The following is a 24,289-nucleotide window of genomic DNA, read 5'->3' as shown; positions in this document are numbered from 1 at the left end:
ACCAACACATTATGCTTCCAATACCTTCCCAGTACCTCCCTGTTTGGTAACTGCCTACTACCTACCTGCCTACTGCCTACCTGCCTACTGCCTACCTGCCTACTGCCTACCTACCTACCTACCTACTACCTACCTATGTTAGATTTTTTATTTTTCATGCTTTTTATATTTAATTCTCGCATTTAATTATAATATTTGATATAATTATTTAATTCGTCCTAATCCTGTTTTCGTTTTATTATGACTTACGTATAATTAGTCTGCCGGGGTATATTAATCAATGATATACAGGTTTACACATGTACACACACAGGTACACACAGGTACACATACAGATACACACGTACACCCCCCCCCGAGTCGTACATCGATCTAGTTAAGGTGTGTCTTGGAGGACGTGGTGGCCTGTAACAGAGAGTGAGGGTCAAGTGGGGCCCTGCTCTAGTTTCAATGGGCCCCAGTTCCAACAGGCCCCAGTTCTAATGGACCCCAGTTCCAATAGGCCCCAGTTTCAATACTCCAGTTCTAATAGACCCAATTTTAATAGGTTAGGAGCTAAATAGGGACCTATTGGAAGTGATCCCCAACGGTACTAGACCTGTATCCGAGAGAGAGAGAGAACAAACACATCATCGAAATACACCAACTAAAAGATAGTTCATGATCACATACTTGCGTGAATAATAACAATGAACTCTATCTCATAAATATATTCACATGTATAAAAGTATATAGTAAGATATCCGAATATACTTATGTGATATAACAATAACAGAATATCTATTTGTTTACACCATAACACGATAGCCACACACACACACACACACACACACACACACACACACACACACACACACACACACACACACACACACACACACACACACTTCTCCAGATATCAAGTTGCGTGAGGACAAACATGAAGACGACCTTATCAAATATATCACTTTGTTGTTATCATGTCTGGCATTTGTGTGTATGTAGCCAGATGAGTTATAAGGACAGACCAACACACGGTCCATTTTGGGGTGTAATAATAACTATGAGGTGTAGAAGGTGTTGTCTGGGGGGTGTGTAAGAAGATAGGAGGGTGTGTGAGGTGGTGTAGTGTGTGTGTGTGTGTGTATGGTATAATGGTCAGATCGCGTGCCGTGCCTTCTCCTCCTCCCCCTCTCCCCTCCTCCCCCCCTCTCCCTCCCTTCTCTCTCTTCCCTACCCTCCCTATCCTCCCTAGTGCCTCGATCACACACACACACACACTGGTGGGTGGTGAGAGAAATATGGTAGGTGGTGAGGAGAGGTGGGTGGTGAGAGAAAGAGGTGGGTGGTGAGAGAAAGATGGTAGGTGAGAAGATGGTAGGTGGTGAGAGAAAGATGGTAGGTGGTGAGATGGTAGGTGGTGAGAGAAAGATGGTGGGTGGTGAGAGATGGTAGGTGGTGAGAGAGAGATGGTAGGTGGTGAGAAAAGATGGTAGGTGGTGAGAGAAGATGGTGGGTGGTGAATGAGAGAAAGATGGTGGGTGGTGAAAAGATGGTGGGTGGTGAGAGAAAGATGGTGGGTGGTGAGAGAAAGATGGTGGGTGGTGAGAGAAAGATGGTAGGTGGTGAGATAAAGATGGTGGGTGGTGAGAGAAAGATGGTAGGTTGGTGAGAGAAAGATGGTGGGTGGTGAGAGAAAGATGGTAGGTGGTGAGAGAAAGATGGTGGGTGGTGAGAGAAAAGATAGTGGGTGGTGAGAGAGAAGATGGTAGGTGGTGAGAGAAAGATGGTAGGTGGTGACAGAAGATGGTGGGTGGTGGAGAAAGATGGTGGGTGGTGAGAGAAAGATGGTGGGTGGTGAGAAAGATGGTGGATGAAGAGATGGTAGGTGGTGAGAAGATGGTGGGTGGTGAGAGAAAAGATGGTGGGTGGTGAGAGAAAGATGGTAGGTGGTGAGAGAAAGATGGTAGGTGGTGAGGGAGGAAGAGTGGTGGGTGGTCAGGTGGTGGTGGGCGGTGTGGTAAAATGGGTGGTCAGAGGAAGAGACGTAGACGGCGCGGAACGGGCGGCTGGACAGGTGGGTGGGCGTGTGGGTGCGTGACAGTGAAGCAGGAGGCGGTGGTTTTGATGGGTCAGAGTTTAAGACACTGATCAGGTGGGGGAGACTTGACCCAGCTACCGTCATTACGTACGGGCCTCCACCTGCCGCGCCGCCGCCAGGTAGGAGCACCCCCCCCAACACACACCTCCCCCTCCCTCCTCAGTACACACCAGCAGGTAACTAATGTCTCTTGTATTATCCTTCCTTTTCCTCATCTTCCTCGTCCTCCGCCTCCTCCTTATTCTCCTTCCTCCTTCCCACCCTTTCTTCGGCTTCCTATTCCTTATCCCCCCTTCCTCCTCCTTACCCCTTTCCTCCTTCTTATCCCCCCCTCCTCCTCTCCTCCCTCCAACACACCATTATCCTCCTCGGCGGCCCCACAAAGATAGGATTACCCGAGGGAGGCGCTGAGGCAGTGGTTAGCGTGTGAGGAGGCAGAGACACGTCACCAGCCGACTCCCGACATGTTATTTACCGTCCCCCTCCTCTCCCCGTCTCCTCCCTCCCTACCTCACACCTCTCTCTTCCTCCCTACCTTACACCTCCCCGTCTCTCCCTCCCTCCCTACCACACCTTTCTCTCTCTCCCTCCCTCCCTACCTACACCTCTCTCCCTCCTACCTCCACCTCTCTCTTCCTCCCTACCTTACACCCCCTCCCGTCTCCCTCCTCCCTACCTTACACCTTTCTCTCTCCCTCCCTCCCTACCTTACACCTCTCCCTCCCCTCCTACCTCACACCTCTCTCTTCCTCTCTACCTACCTCCCGTCCTCCTCCCTCCCTACCTTACACCTTTCTCTCTCCCTCCTACCTCACACCTCTCCCCTCCTACCTTACACCTCTCCCTCCCTCCTACCTCCACACCTCTCTCTTCCTCCTACCTTACACCTCCCCGTCTCCCTCCTCCCTACCTTACACCTCTCCTCCTCCCTACCTCCCCTCTCTCTTCCTCCTACCTTACACCTCTCCCTCCCTCCTCTCCTTCTCTCTCTCCCTCCCCTCCCTCCCTCTCTCTCTCCCTCCCTCTCTCTCTCTCTCCCTCTCTCTCTCTCCTACCTCCCTCCCTCACACCTCTCTCCCTACCTACCAACCCCCCCTCCCTCACTCCCTCCCCCGACGTCACCATACCTTCCACGAACTCCCACAACTAATTATTCGTTTTCTAGCAACAACTAGAGTCTCAGAGCAATTTAGTGTCCATTTTATTTTTAAGAAGGTGGCAGCCATATTTGTGTCCTGGGTTAAGTGAGTTTGATGTGATTTAATGTTTATATACCAAGAAGAAGAATTAATTGTATGTGTTTCTGAGAATGTCGTGATGTGTGTGTGTGTTGTGTGTGTGTGTGCGTGTGTGTGTGTGGGTAGAGTCGGGGTGCCTAAACTTCATGTGGGTTAAACTTGGGGGTGTTTAATCTTCAGGTGATCTCAATTGTGTCTCGCTGGCTGTTGTCTTAAGTGTTAACAAACCTTAACACGCACACACACACACACACACACACACACACACACACACACACACACACACACCTGCCTAAACCAATATGTACACCATAAGTCTCGACAGTATCATTAACACCTCCCACATGTGTCTAAGCCTTCCGACAGCTATCGTTAGGTTTCCGACAAATAATTAAAAGCTTCTGATAACTTAATAAGACTTCCGACAGCTTTATAAGACTTCCGACAACATTAATAAGGCTTCTGACAATATTTATAAGGCTTCCGACAGCTTTATAAGACTTCCGACAACATTAATAAGGCTTCCGACAAAATTTATAAGGCTTCTGACAATATTTATAAGGCTTCCGACAGCTTTATAAGACTTCCGACAACATTAATAAGGCTTCCGACAGCTTTATAAGACTTCCGACAACATTAATAAGGCTTCCGACAGCTTTATAAGACTTCCGACAACATTAATAAGGCTTCCGACAGCTTTATAAGACTTCCGACAATATTTATAAGTCTTCCGACAGCTTTATAAGACTTCCGACAACATTAATAAGACTTCCAACAACATTAATAAGGCTTGCGACAACTACTGAGATTTCCGAAACCATTATTTAATTTTTATGACAGTTTTTTAAAGGCTTCCGACAGCTCTTAAGGGTTTCCGACAGGTCTTAAAGGCTTCCGACAGCTCTTTAAGGCTTCTTACAGCTCTTAAAGTCTTCCGACGGGTCTTAAGGGCTTCCGACGGGTCTTAAGGGCTTCCGACAAGTCTTAAAAGCTTCCGACAGCTCTTAAAAACTTCCGACAGCTCTTAAAGACTTTCGACAGCTCTTAAAGGCTTCCGACAGTCTAATCAGCATGTTAATTGACAGGTTAAGTGGTTGACTGGGTGGTGGTCAGGTCTGTGTAGTGACGTCAACTTGCACCATCATCCCCTATTATGTCGAACAAACGGCCCTGAGACGATGGTGGTAGCCCTGAGACGATGGTGGTAGCCCTGAGACGATGGTGGTAGCCCTGAGACGATGGTGGTAGCCCTGAGACGATGGTGGTAGTGAGACGATGGTGGTAGCCCTGAACGATGGTGGTAGCCCTGAGACGATGGTGGTAGCCCTGAGACGATGGTGGTAGCCCTGAGACGATGGTGGTAGCTCTGAGACGATGGTGGTAGCCCTGAGACGATGGTGGTAGCCCTGAGACGATGGTGGTAGCCCTGAGACGATGGTGGTAGCCCTGAGTCGATGGTGGTAGCCCTGAGACGATGGTGGTAGCCCTGAGACGATGGTGGTACCTCTAGGTCGATGGTGGAGCCCTGAGTCGATGGTGGTAGCTCTGAGTCGATGGTGGTACCTCTGAGTCGATGGTGGTAGCTCTGAGTCGATGGTGGTAGCTCTGAGTCGATGGTGGTAGCTCTGAGACGATGGTGGTAGCTCTGAGTCGATGGTGGTAGCTCTGGGGACGATGGTGGTAGCTGAGACGATGGTGGTAGCTCTGAGACGATGGTGGTAGCTCTGAGTCGATGGTGGTAGTTCTGAGTCGATGGTGGTACCTCTGAGTCGATGGTGGTAGCTCTGAGTCGATGGTGGTAGCTCTGGAGTCGATGGTGGTAGCTCTGGAGTCGATGGTGGTAGCTCTGAGTCGATGGTGGTACCTCTGAGACGATGGTGGTAGCCTCTGGTCGATGGTGGTAGGACGATGGTGGTAGCTCTGAGACGATGGTAGCTCTGAGTCGATGGTGGTAGCTCTGAGTCGATGGTGGTACCTCTGAGACGATGGTGGTACCTCTGAGTCGATGGTGGTACTTCTATGACAAAATCAATGTTACTTTCCCCAAAATTCCTTTTCTTGCAGTAATTCACAAAATCAATTATAATTACTATCACCCAATTTATAAAAACGGTAAATGGGAGAATAATCTAATGGGAATGTTTAGAAATTCACCTCCTCCTCCCCACTCCCCACAAAAAAAATAAAAAAATAAATAATGGGAGATTGTTTGGGATATGGCAACACTGCTGACAGATGCCAAGTAATGATAAAAAAATAAGGTTAATTTTCACCTTTTCTGCCATGGCGTGTGTTTGTGTTCGTAAAGGCGATTATTGAGGCAACCCTATTTATCTTGTCTCTCTCACACACACACACACACACACACACACACACACACACACACACACACACACACACACACACACACTCCCAAATTCTCCTTCCTCTTTCTCCCCAAACTCATAAAATCTCTCCCACTCCCCATCTCACCTTTATTCAATCCCTCCCCTCCTCCCCAACACACACAATCCACTCCCATCTCCCCACACCTCCCAACCTCTCCTCCATACACCTACCCCTTACACAATCTCCCCACCTGCCCACCTCCCCATCTACCTCCCCACATTAACCCTCAAGCCTCCCCAAGCACCCCACCAGTGTGTTTATATATATATACATAGTCTATAAACATCACACAAGGGATATAAACATTTCCATGTATATATATATCTTTCCTTAGACGACCTGGTGGCCCCTGTGAGAACCTTTTCATTAATAGTTTCCTTTTATAACGTATCTACATATGAAAAACACCCGGCGGGTCACCAAGCATAAATAATCCTGCTGGAAAAACGGAGGTGAGGGGTAGGGGAGGAAGGGGAGGGATGAGGGAGGAGGGGGGTAGGGAGTGTGCTGTACAATACCTCGGGAACTGATGGTTTGAAACACAGCTGATTGCCCTCTCTCTCTCTCTCTCTCTCTCTCTCTCTCTCTCTCTCTCTCTCTCTCTCTCGCTCTCTCTCTCAATTCTTCGTCCTTTTCCATCCATTTACGCCATCGTTTACCCCCTCCCTCCTTCCCTCTCTTCCCCATCCATCGTTTCCTTCCCCTCCTTCGCCCTTTCCCTCACCCTCCTCCTCCCTCTCTCCCTTCTCCTCCTCTCACACCACCCCCTCACCCTCCCTCTCTCCCTTCTCCTCTCCACCACCCCCTCACCCTCCCTCCCTTCCACCAACCTCTCTAAATCCTCACTTTCCCCTCTCTCCCCTCCTCCCCCCCTCCCCCTCCTCCCCCTCCCCCTCATTCGACCATACGCCGCCCCTCACAGCAATATTTCCTGGTAATTTATGAGGTGTATAGACCATTGGTTGAGGGGGTCGAGTGAGGAGGGAGAAGGGAACTAGGGGTTAGGATATAAGACAGGGATGAGGTGGAGAGAGAAGGATAAGCAATGGCTAGGATACGAGGAGTTTCAGGAGGAAGGATGATGGGCAGGATAGGATGGAGGAGGGCAGGATGGTAGGGAGCAGCCGGCTTCATTGTCTCCATAGGTAAGGGGTGAGTTAGTGACGTCTGGGTGTTGAAAGGTCCAGGTAAGGAAGACGTTATTGTCACTCTTCCTTCCTGATGACACACACACACACACACACACACACACACACACACACACACACACACACAAAATCTCATTCTCTCTCTCTCTCTCTCTCTCTCTCTCTCTTTTTTGGTGGGTGGAGGCATGAGGTAAGCTTCACCTTGTCATGAGAGGTGAGGTGAGGGAGCTGCCAGTGAGCGCCGCCAGGTGAGGTCCTGTAACATGTGGTGATTAATTTGTAAACTCCGCTGCCTCCGGACACGACACCCACCTACCCTCTCCCCGCACCACGTCTTCTCTGTGGTGGAGTGTGTGGGGAGGTGGTGGAATGTGTGGGGAGTGTGGTGGAGTGTGTGGGGGTGGTGGAGTGTGTGGGGGGAGTGTGGGTGGGAGGTGTGTGGGGAGGTGTGGGTGGGTGTGTGGGGAGTGGGTGGAGTGTGTGGGGAGGTATGGGTGGAGTGTGTGGGGAGGTATGGGTGGTGTGTGGGGTGTGGGTGGAGTGTGGGGGGAGGTGTGGGTGGGTGTGTGGGGAGGGTGGGTGTGGGGTGTGGTGTGGGGGGTGTGGGTGGGTGTGGGGGGGTGTGGGTGGGTGTGGGGGGAGGTTGGGTGGGTGTGTGGGGGGGGGGTGTGGGGGAGTGTGGGGGTGTGGGTGGTGTGTGGGGGGGGGGGGTGTGGGTGGGTGTGTGGGGGGTGGTGGAGTGTGTGGGGGAGGTGTGGGTGGGTGTGTGGGGGTGTGGGTGGGGTGTGTGGGGAGGTGTGGGTGGGTGTGTGGGGGTGTGGGTGGGTGTGTGGGGGTGTGGGTGGGTGTGTGGGGGTGTGGGTGGGTGTGTGGGGAGGTGTGGGTGGGTGTGTGGGGTGTGGGGTGGGTGTGTGTGGGGGGTGTGGTGGGGTGTGTGGGGAGGTGTGGGTGGGTGTGTGGGGAGGGTGTGGGTGGGTGTGGGGTGTGGGTGGGTGTGGGGGGGAGGTGTGGGTGGGTGTGTGGGGGGAGGTGTGGGTGGAGTGTGTGGGGGTGTGGGTGGAGTGTGGGGGAGGTGTGGGTGGGTGTGTGGGGGGAGGTGTGGGTGGGTGTGTGGGGAGGTGTGGGTGGGTGTGGGGGTGTGGGTGGGTGTGGGGGAGGGTGGTGGGTGTGGGGGGGGTGTGGGTGGGTGGGGGTGTGGGTGGGTGTGTGGGGGTGTGGGTGGGTGTGTGGGGGTGGGTGTGTGGGGGTGTGGGTGGGTGTGTGGGGGTGTGGGTGGGTGTGTGGGGGTGTGGGTGGGTGTGTGGGGAGGTGTGGGTGGGTGGGGTGTGGGTGGGTGTGTGGGGGTGTGGGTGGGTGTGGGGGAGGTGTGGGTGGAGTGTGGGGGAGGTGTGGGTGGGTGTGTGGGGGGGAGGTGTGGGTGGGTGTGTGGGGTGTGGGTGGGTGGTGGGGGGGGTGTGGGTGGGGGGGTGTGGGTGTGGGGGGTGTGGGGAGGTGTGGGTGGGTGTGGGGAGGTGTGGGTGGGTGTGGGAGGTGTGGGTGGGTGTGTGGGGAGGGTGTGGGTGGGTGTGTGGGGGAGGTGTGGGTGGTGTGTGGGGTGTGGGTGGGTGTGTGGGGTGTGGGTGGTGTGTGGGTGTGGTGGGGGAGGGTGTGGGTGGGTGTGTGGGGGAGGTGTGGGTGGGTGTGTGGGGGTGTGGGTGGGTGTGTGGGTGTGGTGGGTGTGTGGGGGAGGTGGAAGACATGCACAGTCAATCTAAGAATGCACAGACCAAGTGTGGGAGACATACAGACAGACAGACCAGACAGAGAGACAGACAGAGGGAGACAGACAGACAGACAGACAGACAGACACATGGAACGTGTTATATCTCCAAGGTAGTTAACCAATGTGGCTTTATATCTCTGTCTGTCTGTCTGTCTCTCTCTGTCTCTCTGTCTGTCTGTCTCTCTGTCTGTCTGTCTCTGTCTGTTCTGTCTCTGTCTGTCTGTCTGTCTGTCTGTCTCTCTCTCTGTCTCTCTGTCTGTCTCTCTGTCTGTCTGTCTGTCTCTCTGTCTGTCTGTCTGTCTCTCTGTCTGTCTGTCTGTCACACAAGCAACATCACGAACACATAACTCATAATCACAACCCGTAAATAAACTGTAATACTATTTCCGACAGGCGTACAATAAGGGTGAAAATAGAAACCTAATTAAGATATATTAAGTACATAAGAACGTATATAGAAATGATATAATATTTATGAACGTAATACCGAGAGGTTAATTAACACCTGTGAACGTAATGAGGAAAGTGTGAGAACGTTAAGTTTTCAGGTAAAGAAAATTACTCACATTTCCTCTTGTCTGACCTGTACCTCGGTCTTAATTAGTTCATAAATTAGATTATCCACAGGTAAGTCTATTTAAAGGGTAGGGTCTTTGTGTGTGTGTGTGTATGTGGGCGTGGCACTGGGCGGGCGGGGTGCCACCTTCACCACGTGTCACGGGCGGAGTCAACACAACCTGATCTGAATTACCTCTCAGCGGAGGGTCCTTCCTGGTGGAGGGAGGGAGGGAGGGATCAACAAAGGAGGAAGTGGGAAGGGAGGGAGGATCGAACAAATCTAAAAGAAGGAATGAAGGAGGTAGGGAGGGAAGGAGGAATCACCAACCAGGGTAAATAAGGGAAGTAGGGAGAGAGGGAAGGATGGAAGAAGGGCATAACAAACAGAAGGAGAGGGAGAGTCGTACAAACGCAGGATAGAAGGAAGGGAAGGAAAGGACAGGGTAGGGAGGAATAAACAAATATAGGAAATGAGGGAAGGAGAGAAGGAAGGAGGGAAGGATATTTGGTTATTTCTCTCACTATAGACGTCTTCCCCTTCTCTCTCTCTCCTCCTCCTTCTTTCCTTCCTCCTTAGCGGCTGAACAAGGGAGGGTACGTGTGTGTGTGTGTGGGGAGGCGTGAGGAACAGGAGAGAGAGAGGGGAGGAGAGGGGTTGAGACGCTCCACTTGGGGGTGAGGGGGAGAGGGAGAGAGAGGAGGGGAGGAGGAAGAAGAGTAAATTCACTTCAGTTCATTTAGAGAATTTTCCAGTCTTTTGTAACCTTTAGAAAACTGACATAATATTCTCATTCTGGTCTCAAGCCGCTGTGGATGACCCCTCTCTCCCTCTCCCGTGCCACTCCTTCGAAACCCGTCCCTCTGGTGTCATATTATCCTTGTTTACATCGTACTTTTGGACTCAGGATGTACTCAAGATGGAGTCCTTTCTCGATGGGTATTAGATATGGTGGAGTTGGAGTATTTCTAGATGTAGGGAGTGGAAGGTGAAGAGTGTTGTGGTGGAGGTGGTGGAGGCGAGGTCGTCTGGCGGTGGATTCGGAAAGAGCGAATCTAGATCTTCTGCCTGGGTGAGTCTCAATGCCTTGGTGGCCGGGGAGGGGTTTGCCTGCCTGCCTGCCTGTGACTGCTGGGTGGCGGGGCGTACTACTGTATTCACTGAAGGGGCGTGAGCACACAAGCCGTCGCCACCGCCGCCTCCTCCGTCACCCACCAGCCGCCGCCATCTCTCCGTCACCCACCAGCCGCCGTCTCTTCCGTCACCCCACCAGCCGCCGCCTCTTCCGTCACCCACCAGCCGCCGCCTCTTCCGTCACCCACCAGCAGCCGCCATCTCGTCACCCCACAGCAGCCGCCATTCCATCACCCACCAGCAGCCGCCATCTCCGTCACCCCAGCAGCCGCCATCTCCATCACCCCACCAGCAGCCGCCATCTCCGTCACCCCACCAGCCGCCGCCGTCTCCATCACCCCACCAGCAGCCGCCATCTCCGTCCCCCCAGCCGCCGCCACCTCCGTCACCCCACCAGCCGCCGCCATCTCCATCACCCCACAGCCGCCGCCATCTCCGTCACCCACCAGCAGCCGCCATCTCCGTCACCCCACCAGCAGCCGCCATCTCCGTCACCCACCAGCAGCCGTCTCCATCACCCCACCAGCCGCCGTCGCAGTAACCATATTCACTGATAATACTGTGCCCGACCATCTCCACCACCACCTCCACCACCACCACCTCCAACACCACCACCTACAACACCACCATCTCCAACACCACCATCTCCAACACCACCTCCACCACTACCAGCAGGAGCAATGTGAACGACGACTGACGGGAGGAGCCTCGTGTAGGAGTGTCTCTCGTAACGTAGGACCTGGGCAGGGAGTCCTAGGTAGCAGGGACGTCCTTACAATACACACACCCACCCACACACACACACACACACACACACACACACACACACACACAGTACGCTATTGTTTTCCTGTGTCAGTGTAAACCTGTACACACACCCAGGCCATTATGTCTTCTTGTTTCTTCCTCTTCTTCTTGTTTCTTCCTCTTCTTCTTGTTTCTTCCTCTTCTTCTTGTTTCTTCCTCTTCTTCTTTTCTTTTCTCTTATTCTTGTTTCTTCCTCTTGTTCTTCTTGTTTCTTCTTCTTTTTTTCGTCTTCAAATAGTTGTTATTATTATTATTATTATTATTATTATTATCTGTTTAGGAGAGAGACAGACAGACAGACAGACAGACTCACCTGGACCATCGACACACCTGAAGTAATTAACACCTCCTTGAACCCAACACCACAATCCCTCATTTCACACCTGTCGCCTCCTCCCGTCATCCCATTAGGCGGTGAGTCATCCCTATTAGGTATTGAATCATCCCATTAGCTACCATCGTATAGCCTATCAAATAATGCCAATAATGATAAAGTGAGAGAGGCATCCCCCTGTGTTTGTTGTGGTGAGGTCGTCTGTAAATATGGGTGATATAAATATTTGGGAGGTGAGGCAGGGTGAACCTCTTGCCCTGCCTCTGTTATTGTGGTGGTAATAATAATAATAACAACAATAATAATAGTAATAATAATAACAACAACAATAATAATAATAATAATAATGTACTGGACAATTTCTCTCTCTCTCTCTCTCTCTCTCTCTCTCTCTCTCTCCACCAATCCCCGGTCATCGTTTAGGCGTTAATCACTCCCATCTTAAAACCAGTAATTAGCGACTCCAACACTGATTAGCCAATTAGCGAGGCTGTTAGCGGAGGGGTCTTAAACAGCTCCTTAAATAACAGCAGTGACTGGGGTTTTATTAGACGTTATTTAATACGTATAAATTAACGAAGGATGTTTATCAAGAACGAGTTTTATTGTTAATTCAGGTGATGTTTGATTTACCTGATTTTGTTAACGTAAAGGATTAGTTGAGTCACCTGAAGAATCTGCACTCCATCTTATTTTACCTAAAGAGTAACAACCCTAACCCTAGCAACCTAACCCACAACTTAACATAACCTAAGCTGCCGCTCTAACATAACATAACATAACGGGGCTGCCTAGTATAAAAACATAAGAAACTGCACCGGCCTATTTATAGTGGCCAGTTTCCTCCATTCTTATGTTCAAGGAGCTAAGTCAAGGGATTACGTGATCGTTCTCAAGGGTAGAGTCTCACTGTTATTTTGCCTCCTAACTGGTGTTGGTGGTGGCGGTGGGCCGTCGATGTGGGTGGGATGTGTTCCCCTACCCTCAGGGCCGTGGTCCAGTACCCTGGGGGCGTCAACAAGAGGCCCTGAGGGCCGTGGTCCAGTACCCTGGGGGCGTCAACAAGAGGCCCTGAGGGCCGTGGTCCAGTACCCTGGGGGCGTCAACAAGAGGTCCTGAGGGCCGTGGTCCAGTACCCTGGGGGCGTCAACAAGAGGTCCTGAGGGCCGTGGTCCAGTACCCTGGGGGCGTCAACAAGAGGTCCTGAGGGCCGTGGTCCAGTACCCTGGGGGCGTCAACAAGAGGTCCTCGGGGCCGTGTTGATTCACTCGTCCATATTGACGGCAGCTTTTCCCTTGTTTCCCCCTATTACTGTTGCCAACACGAGGGTCACGCTTTACCCCACCAACCTTAAGCCCCGCCTCCATCACCCACCAATTATCAACAAAACATCATTATCCAACACTAAACAAAACATCACAAGACACACACAGAAAAACAGTAAACAAAAAAATATCAACTTAAAACATGTGAGCCGGCAGCCCGTACTCGCCTCACCCCGCCCGAGCAGCTGGTAATTGGCGCGCAACACTCACTCTCCGCAAATCGTCCGCCAATGGGAACAACAGATTTGGCGCCTGATATCATTAGCGGATGATACCTTTAGGGGTTGTTATCGTACTTATGGCCCCTCCACTCTCTCCCTGACGTAAGAGAATCGGGTTCCTTTAAGCATACGGGTTTATTGAAGCTACATTAGGTATCACAGTACCGTAAGAGCTGTAGAGAGAGACTTGATCCCATTTAGTAAAGAGTGATTGCTGTAGAGTGAACGGTACTCGGTGTAGGTCGCGTGTGATTGGTTTATGGCTGGTGTAGGTCGTGTGTGATTGGTTTATGGCTGGTGTAGGTCGTGTGTGATTGGTTTATGGCTGGTGTAGGTCGTGTGTGATTGGTTTATGGCTGGTGTAGGTCGTGTTATGTGGGTTTATGGCTGGTGTGGGTCGTGTGTGATTGGTTTATGGCTGGTGTAGGTCGTGTGTGATTGGTTTATGACTGGTGTAGGTCGTGTGTGATTGGTTTATGGCTGGTGTAGGTCGTGTGTGATTGGTTTATGGCTGGTGTGGGTCGTGTGTGATTGGTTTATGGCTGGTGTAGGTCGTGTGATTGGTTTACGGCTGGTGTGGTCGTTGTGATTGGTTTATGGCTGGTGTAGGTCGTGTGTGATTGGTTTAAGGCTGGTGTAGGTCGTGTGTGATTGGTTTATGACTGGTGTAGGTCGTGTGTGATTGGTTTATGGCTGGTGTAGGTCGTATGTGATTGGTTTAACGCTGATGAGGGTCGTATTGGTCGTGGCTGGTCGTCAGGTCATCTTATAAGTGTCGTCATAAACACAGGTACCCCCTGATTAATTACTTCCGGTTACCTGTACATTATAAGGAACCCGGAGTGTATAGCGACGCATAGTTGGTGTATAGCTGGTATAGAGGTTTATAGAGATGTATAGCGGAGTATAGCTCGTGTATAGCGGTGTATAGCTCGTGTATAGCTCGTGTATAGCTCGTGTATAGCGGTGTATGGCGGTGTATGCTCGTGTATAGCGGTGTATAGCTCATTGTATAGCGGTGTATAGCTCGTGTATATAGTCGTGTATAGCGGTGTAGGTTAGTTGTTAGGGTGTAGGTCTTGTATAGCGGTGTATAGCTCGTGTATGTGGTGTATAGCTGGTGTATAGCTCGTGTATATGCGTGTATAGCTCGTGTATAGCTCGTGTATAGCGGTGTATAGCTCGTGTATAGCGGTGTATGGCTGGTGTATGGCGGTGTATAGCTCGTGTATAGCGGTGTATAGCTCGTGTATAGCGATTGTATAGCTGGTGTATAGCGGTGTATAGCTCGTGTATGGCTCGTGTATGGCTCGTGTATAGCGGTGTATAGCTCGTGTATGATTGTATAGCTCGTGTATAGCGGTGTATAGCTCGTGTATAGCGGTGTATAGCTCGTGTATAGCTCGTGTATAGCTGATTATAGCTCGTGTATAGCTGGTGTATAGCGGTGTATAGCTCGTGTATAGCTCGTGTATAGCGGTGTATAGCTCGTGTATAGCGGTGTATAGCTCGTGTATAGCGGTGTATAGCTCGTGTATAGCGTGTATAGCTCGTGTATAGCTGTTAGGTGTATAGCTCGTGTATAGCGGTGTATAGCTCGTGTATAGCTCGTGTATAGCTCGTGTATAGCGGTGTATAGCTGGTGTATAGCTCAGGCAACGGACCATCACAGGCCTCGTCTTCATTAGCTTCCATTCTGTATGTCACCCGGACCTGAGTACACCTGGAGAGTCCACACACACACACACACACACACACACACACACACACACACACACACACACACACACACTCTTCCTCTCCTCCCTCACCTCTCAAACATACCTCCTCTTCCCTAACGCTAATTTATGTACCCGTCTTTCGGTGAATCAACAGCCACTCGCTAAATATAATCCAGTGAAAATCTGACAGGTTATAGTATAGTTAGCGAGGCGGATGGGGTGTGTGGGGGGTGGTCAGTGGGCTCTGTCTTTCTTTCTTTATTTCTCTCATATATAAGTAGTAGTAGTAGTAGTAGTAGTCAAGGGGCTAGACGGACAGAGCAGAAAATACACCAATTTTCCTAAGGTTACCTCCTGTTGAGTCCGTGTTTTTACTATTGGGAAGAGGTAGGGGAGGGAGGGGGAGGGAGGGGGAGGAGGAATGAGGAAGTGGGTGGGAAGGAACGGGAGAGAGAGAGAGGCACCCAACTCCTCCTTCCCTCCACCACTCCCCTCCTTCCCTCCACCACTCCCTCCCTTCCTCCACCACTCCTCTTCCCCCCACCACTCCCCTCCTTCCCTCCACCACTCCTCCTTCCCTCCACCACTCCTTCCCTTCCCTCCCACCACTCCCTCCTTCCCTCCACCACTCCTTCCTTCCCTCCACCCTCCTCCTTCCCTCCCTCCTCCTTCCTTCCCTCCACCACTCCTTCCTTCCCTCCCACCCTCCTTCCTTCCCTCTACCTCCTTCCTTCCCTCCACCACTCCCTCCTTCCCTCCACCACTCCTCCTTCCTCCCACCCTCCTTCCTTCCCTCCACCCTCCTTCCTTCCCTCCCCCTCCCTTCCTTCCCTCCACCACTCCTTCCTTCCCTCCACCACTCCTTCCTTCCCTCCACCCTCCCTCCTTCCCTCCACCACTCCCTCCCTCCACATAAACTAATCAATAACTTTTATCAGATTTAGATTAGATGTAATGTAACCCGGGTTTATTTACCTTAATTGGTCGACCTCCCGGACCTCTTGAACTCACATTACCTCATCATAACCTCGCGACCTCCACCACCATAACATTATACTGTATAACCGACTTCCATTATATAGTGTATGGTGAAGTCTCTCTCTCTCTCTCTCTCTCTCTCTCTCTCTCTCTCTCTCTCTCTTCTCTCTCTGTGTATATCAATTACTGTGGAAACAATTATATTCTTACCGACTTTTCAAATGGTAACTACGACTTGTATCCACTAACTACGACCCTCTTCCTCCTCCACCCGGCCCCCTTTCTCTTCCTCCTCCACCACGACCTCTCTCCCTCTTCCTCCTCCACCACGACCTCCCTTCCTCTTCCTCCTCCACCACGACCTCCCCTTCCTCTTCCTCCTCCACCGACCTCCTCTTCCTCTTCCTCCTCCTCCACGACCTCCTCTCCTCTTCCTCCTCCTCCACTTCACCACCACCTCCTTCTCCTCCACCACCTCCTCCTTCTCCTCCACCTCTCTACTTCCTCCACCCCTCCTCCACTACCTCAACACCTCCCCCATCCCCCACCACCACCTCCTTCTCCTCCAACCTCCTCCTTCTCCTCCACCACCTCCTTCTTCTCCTCCACCTCCTTCCTCACCCCTCCTCCCTCCCCTCCCCCATCCCCACCACCACCTCCTTCTCCTCCACCTCCTCCTTCTCCTCCACCTCCTTCTTCTCCTCCCCCTCTCTTCCCCCCCCTCCTACCTCAACACCTCCCCATCCCCACCACCTCCTTCTCCTCCACCACTACTTCACCTCCACCCCTCACTCCACTACCTCCAACACCTCCCCCCATCCCCCACAACCACCTCCAACACAAGCGTCAGGGTGTGGTGGGGCCCCGAGCTCCACAAGCTTAAGTAGTGTGTTTATAGTGAGCCACGCGCTGCTGTTTGGAGAGGAGTCGCCCACCCTCTCCTCCCGCCTCCTACCCTCCCTCACCTCTCCTCCTCCTCCTCCTACCCTACTACCCCTCCTCCTCCCTCCTACTTCTCCTCCCTACCTTCCTCCTACCCATCCCTCCTCCTCCCACCCCTCCCTCCTCCTCCTCCCCTACCCTTCCCTCCTCCTCCTCCTCTACTACCTTCCTCCTCCTCCTCCCTTCCCTTCCTCCCCTCCTCCTCCCTACCCCTTCCTCCTCCTCCTCCTACTACCTTCCCTCCTCCTCCCTCCTACCCTACTACCCCTCCTCCTCCCTCCTACTTCTCCTCCTACCCAACTACCTCCTATTACCCATCCCTCCTCCTACTACCTCCTCCTCCTCCTCCTCCCACACTCCTTCCTTCCTCCTCTTCATACTACTCCTTTCCTCCTCCCTCCTCCTCCTACTACCCTTCCTCCTCCTCCTCCTACTACCCTTCCTCCTCCTCCTCCTACTACCCTTCCTCTTCCTCTTACTACTCCCTTCCTTTCTCCTACCTCTCCCTATTGTTACCTCCCCTACTACCCCCCTCCCCACCCCCTATAAGGTGTCGGAACACACTCCTTGCCTCCTGACTCCTTACCGCCCACCTAAAAGGGATTGGATCGTAAAAATCGTCCAACTCTCTTGTTTTGTTTATTGTTTTACGGCGTTGTTGTTGTTGTTGACATTGTTCATTCGTGTTGAGAGCTAGGTTAGAGGCGGTGTGTCTGTCACCTGAAGATTACACACCCTAGTTTATTCTTTTTTTTTTCTTCCTTCTATAGTTAAACGGTATATAGGGGTGGTTAGGTGAGGTGGGTGAGGTGAGGTTAGGTTAGTTTAGCATTAAGTTAGGTTAGTATAGGTTAGATTAGGTTATTATAGGTTAGGTTAGTTTAGCATTAAGTGAGGTTAGTTTAGGTTAGTATAGGTTAGGTTAGTTTAGCATTAAGTGAGGTTAGGTTAGGTTAGGTTAAGAAACAACCCCCCCCCCCCAGCTATTGAAGGGGACTTTTGACGTACCTGCGCCCCATTTACCATAGCCTCCACTATTCACACAATCCCTCCTATTTTCTCCTATTCTCCCTGTTCCTACTTTCGCTCAATGGCCATTATTGAAGTGGTGAGCCCTTGATAGAATAGGAAAGAGGGGCAGGGGGAGGAGGGGGGAAGAATGGGAGAGGAGGGAGGAGGAAGAATTGCTTATGTAAACTTCTTGGTCTTCTTCAGCCATTCATCTTTTGTAGGAGCTGAGAGAGAGAGAGAGAGAGAGAGAGAGAGAGAGAGAGAGAGAGAGAGAGTTTGTCTTCAATTGGACTGATAATTCTCACTTAACACTTGTAAACAAACAAACACTTAGACGATAATAATAACAACAATAACAACAATAATAATACTATTACTACTACTACTTCTACTTCTACTACTACTACTACTACTATAATAATAATCCCTCATTTTCAATCAGCTCGTATCAGTTAGGTCACGTAAGACAACTGCGTCTGGGTCATATTGATAGTAGGGTAAGGTAAGGCAGGGTAGGGTAAGGCAGGGTAGGGTAGGGTAAGGTAGTGGTAGGGTAAGGTAGAACAGGGTAGGGTAGAACAGGGTAGGGTAGGACAGGGTAAGGTAGGATAGGGTAGGACAGGGTAGGCAAGGTAGGGTAAGGCAGGGTAGACAAGGCAGGGTAGGAGGTAAGGGTAAGGTAGTGGTAGGGTAAGACAGGGTAGGCAAGGTAGGGTAGATAGGAAGCAGGCGTAGTGGTAGGGGTAAGGCAGGTAGACAAGGTAGGGTAGGGATAGGGTAAGGTAAGGTAGTAGGGTAAGGCAGGGTAGACAAGGTAGGTAGGATAAGGTAAGGTAAGGTAGTGGTAGGGGTAAGGTAGGGTAGACAAGGCAGGGTAGGATAGGGTAAGGTAGTGGTAGGGTAAGACAGGGTAGGCAAGGTAGGGTAGACAAGGCAGGGTAGGATAGGGTAAGGTAGTGGTAGGGTAAGACAGGGTAGGGTAGACAAGGTAAGGTTGGGTAGGGTAAGGTAGGACAGGGTAAGGTAGTGGTAGGGTAAGGCAAGGTAGGGTAGGAAAGGCAGGGTAGGGTAGGGCAGGGTAGGGACTGTTACACCATCGACAATTTCCGAGGGCCCGAGGCTGGTCAATGGCCCCTATTTAGAGCTGATTACCGACCATAGGGCCGCCTGAGGCCTCCAGTGGCTTATGGTCCACTCTGGAATTTCGGTGAGAATTTAATAGTCGGGATGGCCTGTGCTGTGTGGTGCTGTGCTGTGTGTGGTGCTGTGGTGCTGTGGTGGTGTGTGGTGCTGTGCTGTGCTGTGCTGTGTGGTGCTGTGGGGCTGTGGTGTGTGCTGTGGTGTGTGGTGCTGTGGTGTGTGGTGGTGCTGTGCTGTGGGTGCTGTGGTGTGTGGTGCTGAGGTGTGTGGTGCTGTGCTGTGTGGTGCTGTGGTGTGTGGTGTTGTGCTGTGGTGGTGTGTGGTGCTGTGTGCTGTGCTGTGTGGTGCTGTAGTGTGGTGTTGTGCTGTGTGGTGGTGTGTGGTGCTGTGTGTGTGTGGTGTTGCTGTGTGGTGGTGTGTGTGTGCTGTGGGGCTGTGGTGCTGTGTGTTGTGCTGTGTGGTGGTGTGTGGTGCTGTGTGGTGGTGTGGGTGCTGTGTGGTGCTGTGCTGTGTGGTGTTGTGCTGTGTGGTGGTGTGTGGTGCTGTGGTGCTGTGCTGTGGGTGCTGTGCTGTGTGTGCTGTGCTGTGTGGTGGTGTGTGGTGTTGTGCTGTGTGGTGCTGTGGTACTGTGGTGTGGATAGGTTAGTTTGGTGAGGTTATGGTTGGCTGTGTCGGTTGTGTCGGCTGTTGCCTGTGTCGGTTATCGGCTGTATCGTCTGTTGCCTGTGTTGGTTATCGGCTGTATCGTCTGTTGCCTGTGTCGGTTATCGGCTGTATCGTCTGTTGCCTGTGTTGGTTATCGGCTGTATCGTCTGTGCCTGTGTCGGTTATCGGCTGCTGTGTCGGTTATCGGTTGTGTCAGTTATCGGCTGCTGTGTCGGTTATCGGCTGTGTCGTCTGTTGCCTGTGTCGGTTATCGGCTGTATCGTCTGTTGCCTGTGTCGGTTATCGGTTGTGTCGGCTTATCGGCTGTATCGGTGTATCGGCTGTATCGTCTGTTGCCTGTGTCGGTTATCGGCTGTATCGTCTGTTGCCTGTGTCGGTTATCGGCTGTATCGTCTGTTGCCTGTGTCGGTTATCGGCTGTATCGTCTGTTGCCTGTGTCGGTTATCGGCTGTGTCGGCTGTTGCCTGTGTCGGTTATCGGCTGTGTCGTCTGTTGCCTGTGTCGGTTATCGGCTGTGTCGTCTGTTGCCTGTGTCGGTTATCGGCTGTGTCGTCTGTTGCCTGTGTCGGTTATCGGCTGTGTCGTCTGTTGCCTGTGTCGGTTATCGGCTGTATCGTCTGTTGCCTGTGTCGGTTATCGGCTGTGTCGTCTGTTGCCTGTGTCGGTTATCGGCTGTGTCGTCTGTTGCCTGTGTCGGTTATCGGCTGTGTCGTCTGTTGCCTGTATCGGCTGTATCGGCTGTTGCCTGTGTCGGTTATCGGCTGTGTCGTCTGTTGCCTGTGTCGGTTATCGGCTGTGTCGTCTGTTGCCTGTGTCGGTTATCGGCTGTATCGTCTGTTGCCTGTGTCGGTTATCGGCTGTATCGTCTGTTGCCTGTGTCGGTTATCGGCTGTATCGTCTGTTGCCTGTGTCGGTTATCGGTTGTGTCGTCTGTTGCCTGTGTCGGTTATCGGCTGTATCGTCTGTTGCCTGTGTCGGTTATCGGCTGTGTCTGTTGCCTGTGTCGGTTATCGGCTGTATCGTCTGTTGCCTGTGTCGGTTATCGGCTGTATCGTCTGTTGCCTGTGTCGGTTATCGGTTGTGTCGTCTGTTGCCTGTGTCGGTTATCGGTTGTGTCGTCTGTTGCCTGTGTCGGTTATCGGCTGTATCGTCTGTTGCCTGTGTCGGTTATCGGCTGTATCGTCTGTTGCCTGTGTCGGTTATCGGCTGTATCGTCTGTTGCCTGTGTCGGTTATCGGCTGTATCGTCTGTTGCCTGTGTCGGTTATCGGCTGTATCGTCTGTTGTCTGTGTCGGTTATCGGCTGTATCGTCTGTTGCCTGTGTCGGTTATCGGCTGTATCGTCTGTTGCCTGTGTCGGTTATCGGCTGTATCGTTGTTGCCTGTGTCGGTTATCGTATCGTCTGTTGCCTGTGTCGGTTATCGGTTATCGTCTGTTGCCTGTGTCGGTTATCGGTTGTGCGTCTGTTGCCTGTGTCGGTTATCGGCTGTGTCGTCTGTTGCCTGCGGTTATCGGCTGTATCGGCTGTTGCCTGTGTCGGTTATCGGCTGTGTCGTCTGTTGCCTGTGTCGGTTATCGGCTGTGTCGGTTATCGGCTGTCGTCTGTTGCCCGTGTCGGTTATCGGCTGTTATCGTCTGTTGCCTGTGTCGGTTATCGGCTGTATCGTCTGTTGCCTGTGTCGGTTATCGGCTGTGTCGGCTGTTGCCTGTGTCGGTTATCGGCTGTGTCGGCTGTGTGGTCCAGACAACCTTCCCATTGTTAGGACAAAACTGGTCAAGCGAGTCAGTACTGTGGGCAACCCGCCATGTATCTTGTTTTATTGTTTATTTGTACTTGTTTCTCTGTTTAGTTTTGTTTTATTGTTTACTTGTATTTGTTGGTTTAATATATTTACTTATTTGTTTGTTTATTGAGTTTCTTTATTTACGATTTTTTTTACTTGTTTGTTTTTTGTTTGTTTACTTATTTGCTTGTCTTATTGTTTACTTTTATTGTTTGTTTATTTTTTACTTGTTTGTTTTTTGTTTGTTTACTTGGGTGTTTGTTTGCTTACTTATTTTACTTGCGTTTGTTTACTTATTGTTTGTGTTGTTTTCATTTTGCTTATGTGTTAGTTTATCGTGGCCCGGGGTGGGGGTTTAGGCACTGCAGAGGCACTAGCGAGAAGCCATATATCAAGGTTGGTGAGAAGCGGCGTTAGGCACGTTGCTTATATATGGGTCACCAGGCTGTGTGTGTGTGTGATGCTTGCTTCTGTGATGGTGTGTGTGTGTGTGTGTGTGTGTGTGTGTGTGTGTGTGTGTTTTACGCCCATCAAAGCGTTGATTAATGACTCACAGAGAGGGAGGGAGGGGTAAGGGGGGATAATGTGGGGTAGAGAGGGAAGAGGAGGGAATGATGGGAGCAGATGAGGAGAGGAATGGGAAAGGGAGAGAGAGAGGGGGGGAAGGGAGGGAGAAGGAAAGGGAAAGGGTCACATATATTCATAATTTAAATATTTCCTTACATCATGATAATTCTTTAACAATATGTATATGTATCTTTATATAATTCATACATATTCAGTGTTTATGTATACTGTACCTTCAAATTTATATAATACAGTATTTATGTCAGGTATTGGTAATTTGTTCATATAGAGGTCATTTTTATGCAGTGTTTATGTAATGTTATTTTTGTATAAGTGACCTCAGTATAAGTAACGTGACCTCAGTATAAGTAACATAACCTCAGTATAAGTAATGTGACCTCAGTATAAGTAACGTGACCTTCATCTTTCAGGGGAGAAGCCGTTCCGGTGTGAGTATGAAGGCTGTGATCGACGCTTCGCCAACTCGTCAGACAGGAAGAAACACTCACACGTCCACACGTCAGACAAGCCGTATAACTGCAAGGTGAGGGGGTGTGACAAGTCCTACACACACCCGTCCTCCCTCAGGAAACACATGAAGGTGCACGGCAAGTCTCCTCCGCCCTCAGGCTCAGGCTACGAGAGTGATGACTCCACCACCACCAACGGCACCTCCACCTCCTCCTCCCTCGTGTCCTCCACCAACCCGGGTCAGACCTCTCTTGTGTCGGGGTCAGGTCTGCCGGGTGGCGCTGGTGGGGGCGGTGCCGGGGGTGGCACTGCGGGGGGTGGTGGGGGCGGTCACTCCACCAACCTGAGTGAATGGTACGTCTGTCAGAGCGCCGCCGGGATGCCAACGCCGCCCAGCAACGAACACAGTCCTGTGGGCGGCCTCAACCACGTGTTACCGCCCTCCTCGACGGCGTACTAGCAGTGGGCGGCCTGTGGCGCCCCCACACCCCCCTATCTCCCTCCGTCAGTCTCCCTGGAAGGGGAGGCGCCAGGAGGGACACCCACCGTGGGGGCTCGGCTGTCCCCCGTCCTCAGTGATGTACATAAAGTGTACAAAGTGTACAGTGTAAATAATGTACAGACAAGTTGTAATGATAAGTTTGTACCGCGCGACGAGCTGTAGGGCGGCGCCCCCAGCAAGTGAGACCTGACACGTTGTTTTTGTACTACCAAGGTGCTCAACCCTTTATTTATTGACAGACACGCGTGTTGTACCTCCGTTCATCTCTGTGTATAGTCCTGTTTTTCCTTCATTATAATAAACAAAAATTCTTAATCACCTGTACAGGACACACGGGGTCACCTGACACTCAGGGGTCACGTGACTCATCTATATCCTGTTTTTATTGTCCCCAAACACACAAACAAACACCAATATCATGAGTGCCAGCCTCCAGTGCCAACATACTTTACGTAATAAAGATAGCAATAACACTAATAATAACCAGGTATATCAAGTGTTCCTTAATGAACAACAATGAACAGGTGTAAAAAAACAAATTATAGGTAAAAAATAAATAAATCGTGATTGAGAATTGGGTGAGTGATAAAAATAACTGCAATAACAAACAACCCCCAATTTTTTTTAGACAATCACGCTATTAAAATACAAATAAAGATTACTCACCAGGTTCAAAAACAATTAAAACACCGTGATTGAAATGTTTACAACAGCTTTGGTTATTAACACTGTGATAAAGGTGAAGTGGTTGTGGGATTGAAATTGTTCTAAAGATTAATAACTAACTAAATAACAACTCAGAAAATCTCCCATAGGATTAGTTCTGTGATTGCATGTTTCTAAAGGTTAATAAATACCACCATCAGACACACCCAAATAAATCACGGATGAAAATAACCAAATAACCAGATCATGGAAACACAATCACAGAAAATCACGGAAACGCTTGATTTTGTTATTGCATATTATTTTAAGGAGTAATACCTCCATTTAACGGACACCAACTTAACGGGCTTAGTCCGCTATATGGAAGTTTCATATCTAATGGACCTGGATATAACGGATTTACAGCCCTATGCAATCGAATAATAGAGGTCTAAATAAATCACTCTAGTAATTAGTTATGTTATTGAAATTCTGTGGAAGTAAAATAAATAACATGAAAATTACCCAAAATCACCAAAATAATTCGTTATGTGATTGAATGTTCAAAGAATTAAAAAAAATAACTGACTATAAAGTAACACCTAGAAAAATCACGAAAAGGATTAACTGCGTGATTGAAATTCGACTAAAGGCAAATAACTAACTGTATCAGACAATAACGCCTGGAAAAATCACAATATATTTTTAATTAATAAAATAACCAAATTAAAATAAAAATAACAGGATTTTTCGTGTTTACAAATTCTGATAAAAATAACCAAACAAACAAAATGTGATTGCATATACTTATAATTATATAACAAAATCACCAAGTAAAAAAAATCACGAAGATGCAAAAAAATCACCTA

General features: G+C 50.3%; 1 protein-coding gene across 1 annotated transcript in view; it reads left to right on the top strand.

Moving 5' to 3' along the window:
- The window catches only part of LOC121857619 (zinc finger protein ZIC 4-like), a 46,977-nt gene extending 23,887 nt beyond the window's left edge, over positions 1-23,090 (top strand). The window contains exon 2 of the mRNA XM_042353681.1: positions 22,234-23,090. Coding sequence (XP_042209615.1) covers positions 22,234-22,733 — 500 coding nt within the window. The 3' untranslated portion in view covers positions 22,734-23,090. The remainder of the gene's footprint in view (positions 1-22,233) is intronic.
- Positions 23,091-24,289: the final 1,199 nt, after the last annotated feature.

Source organism: Homarus americanus, unplaced genomic scaffold, assembly GCF_018991925.1.
Source record: "Homarus americanus isolate GMGI-L3 unplaced genomic scaffold, GMGI_Hamer_2.0 scaffold30376, whole genome shotgun sequence".
In the NCBI taxonomy this organism is placed as follows: Eukaryota; Metazoa; Arthropoda; class Malacostraca; order Decapoda; family Nephropidae; genus Homarus; species Homarus americanus.
Note: the sequence above shows the minus strand (reverse complement) of the source record. Positions and strands in the feature narration are given on the sequence as shown.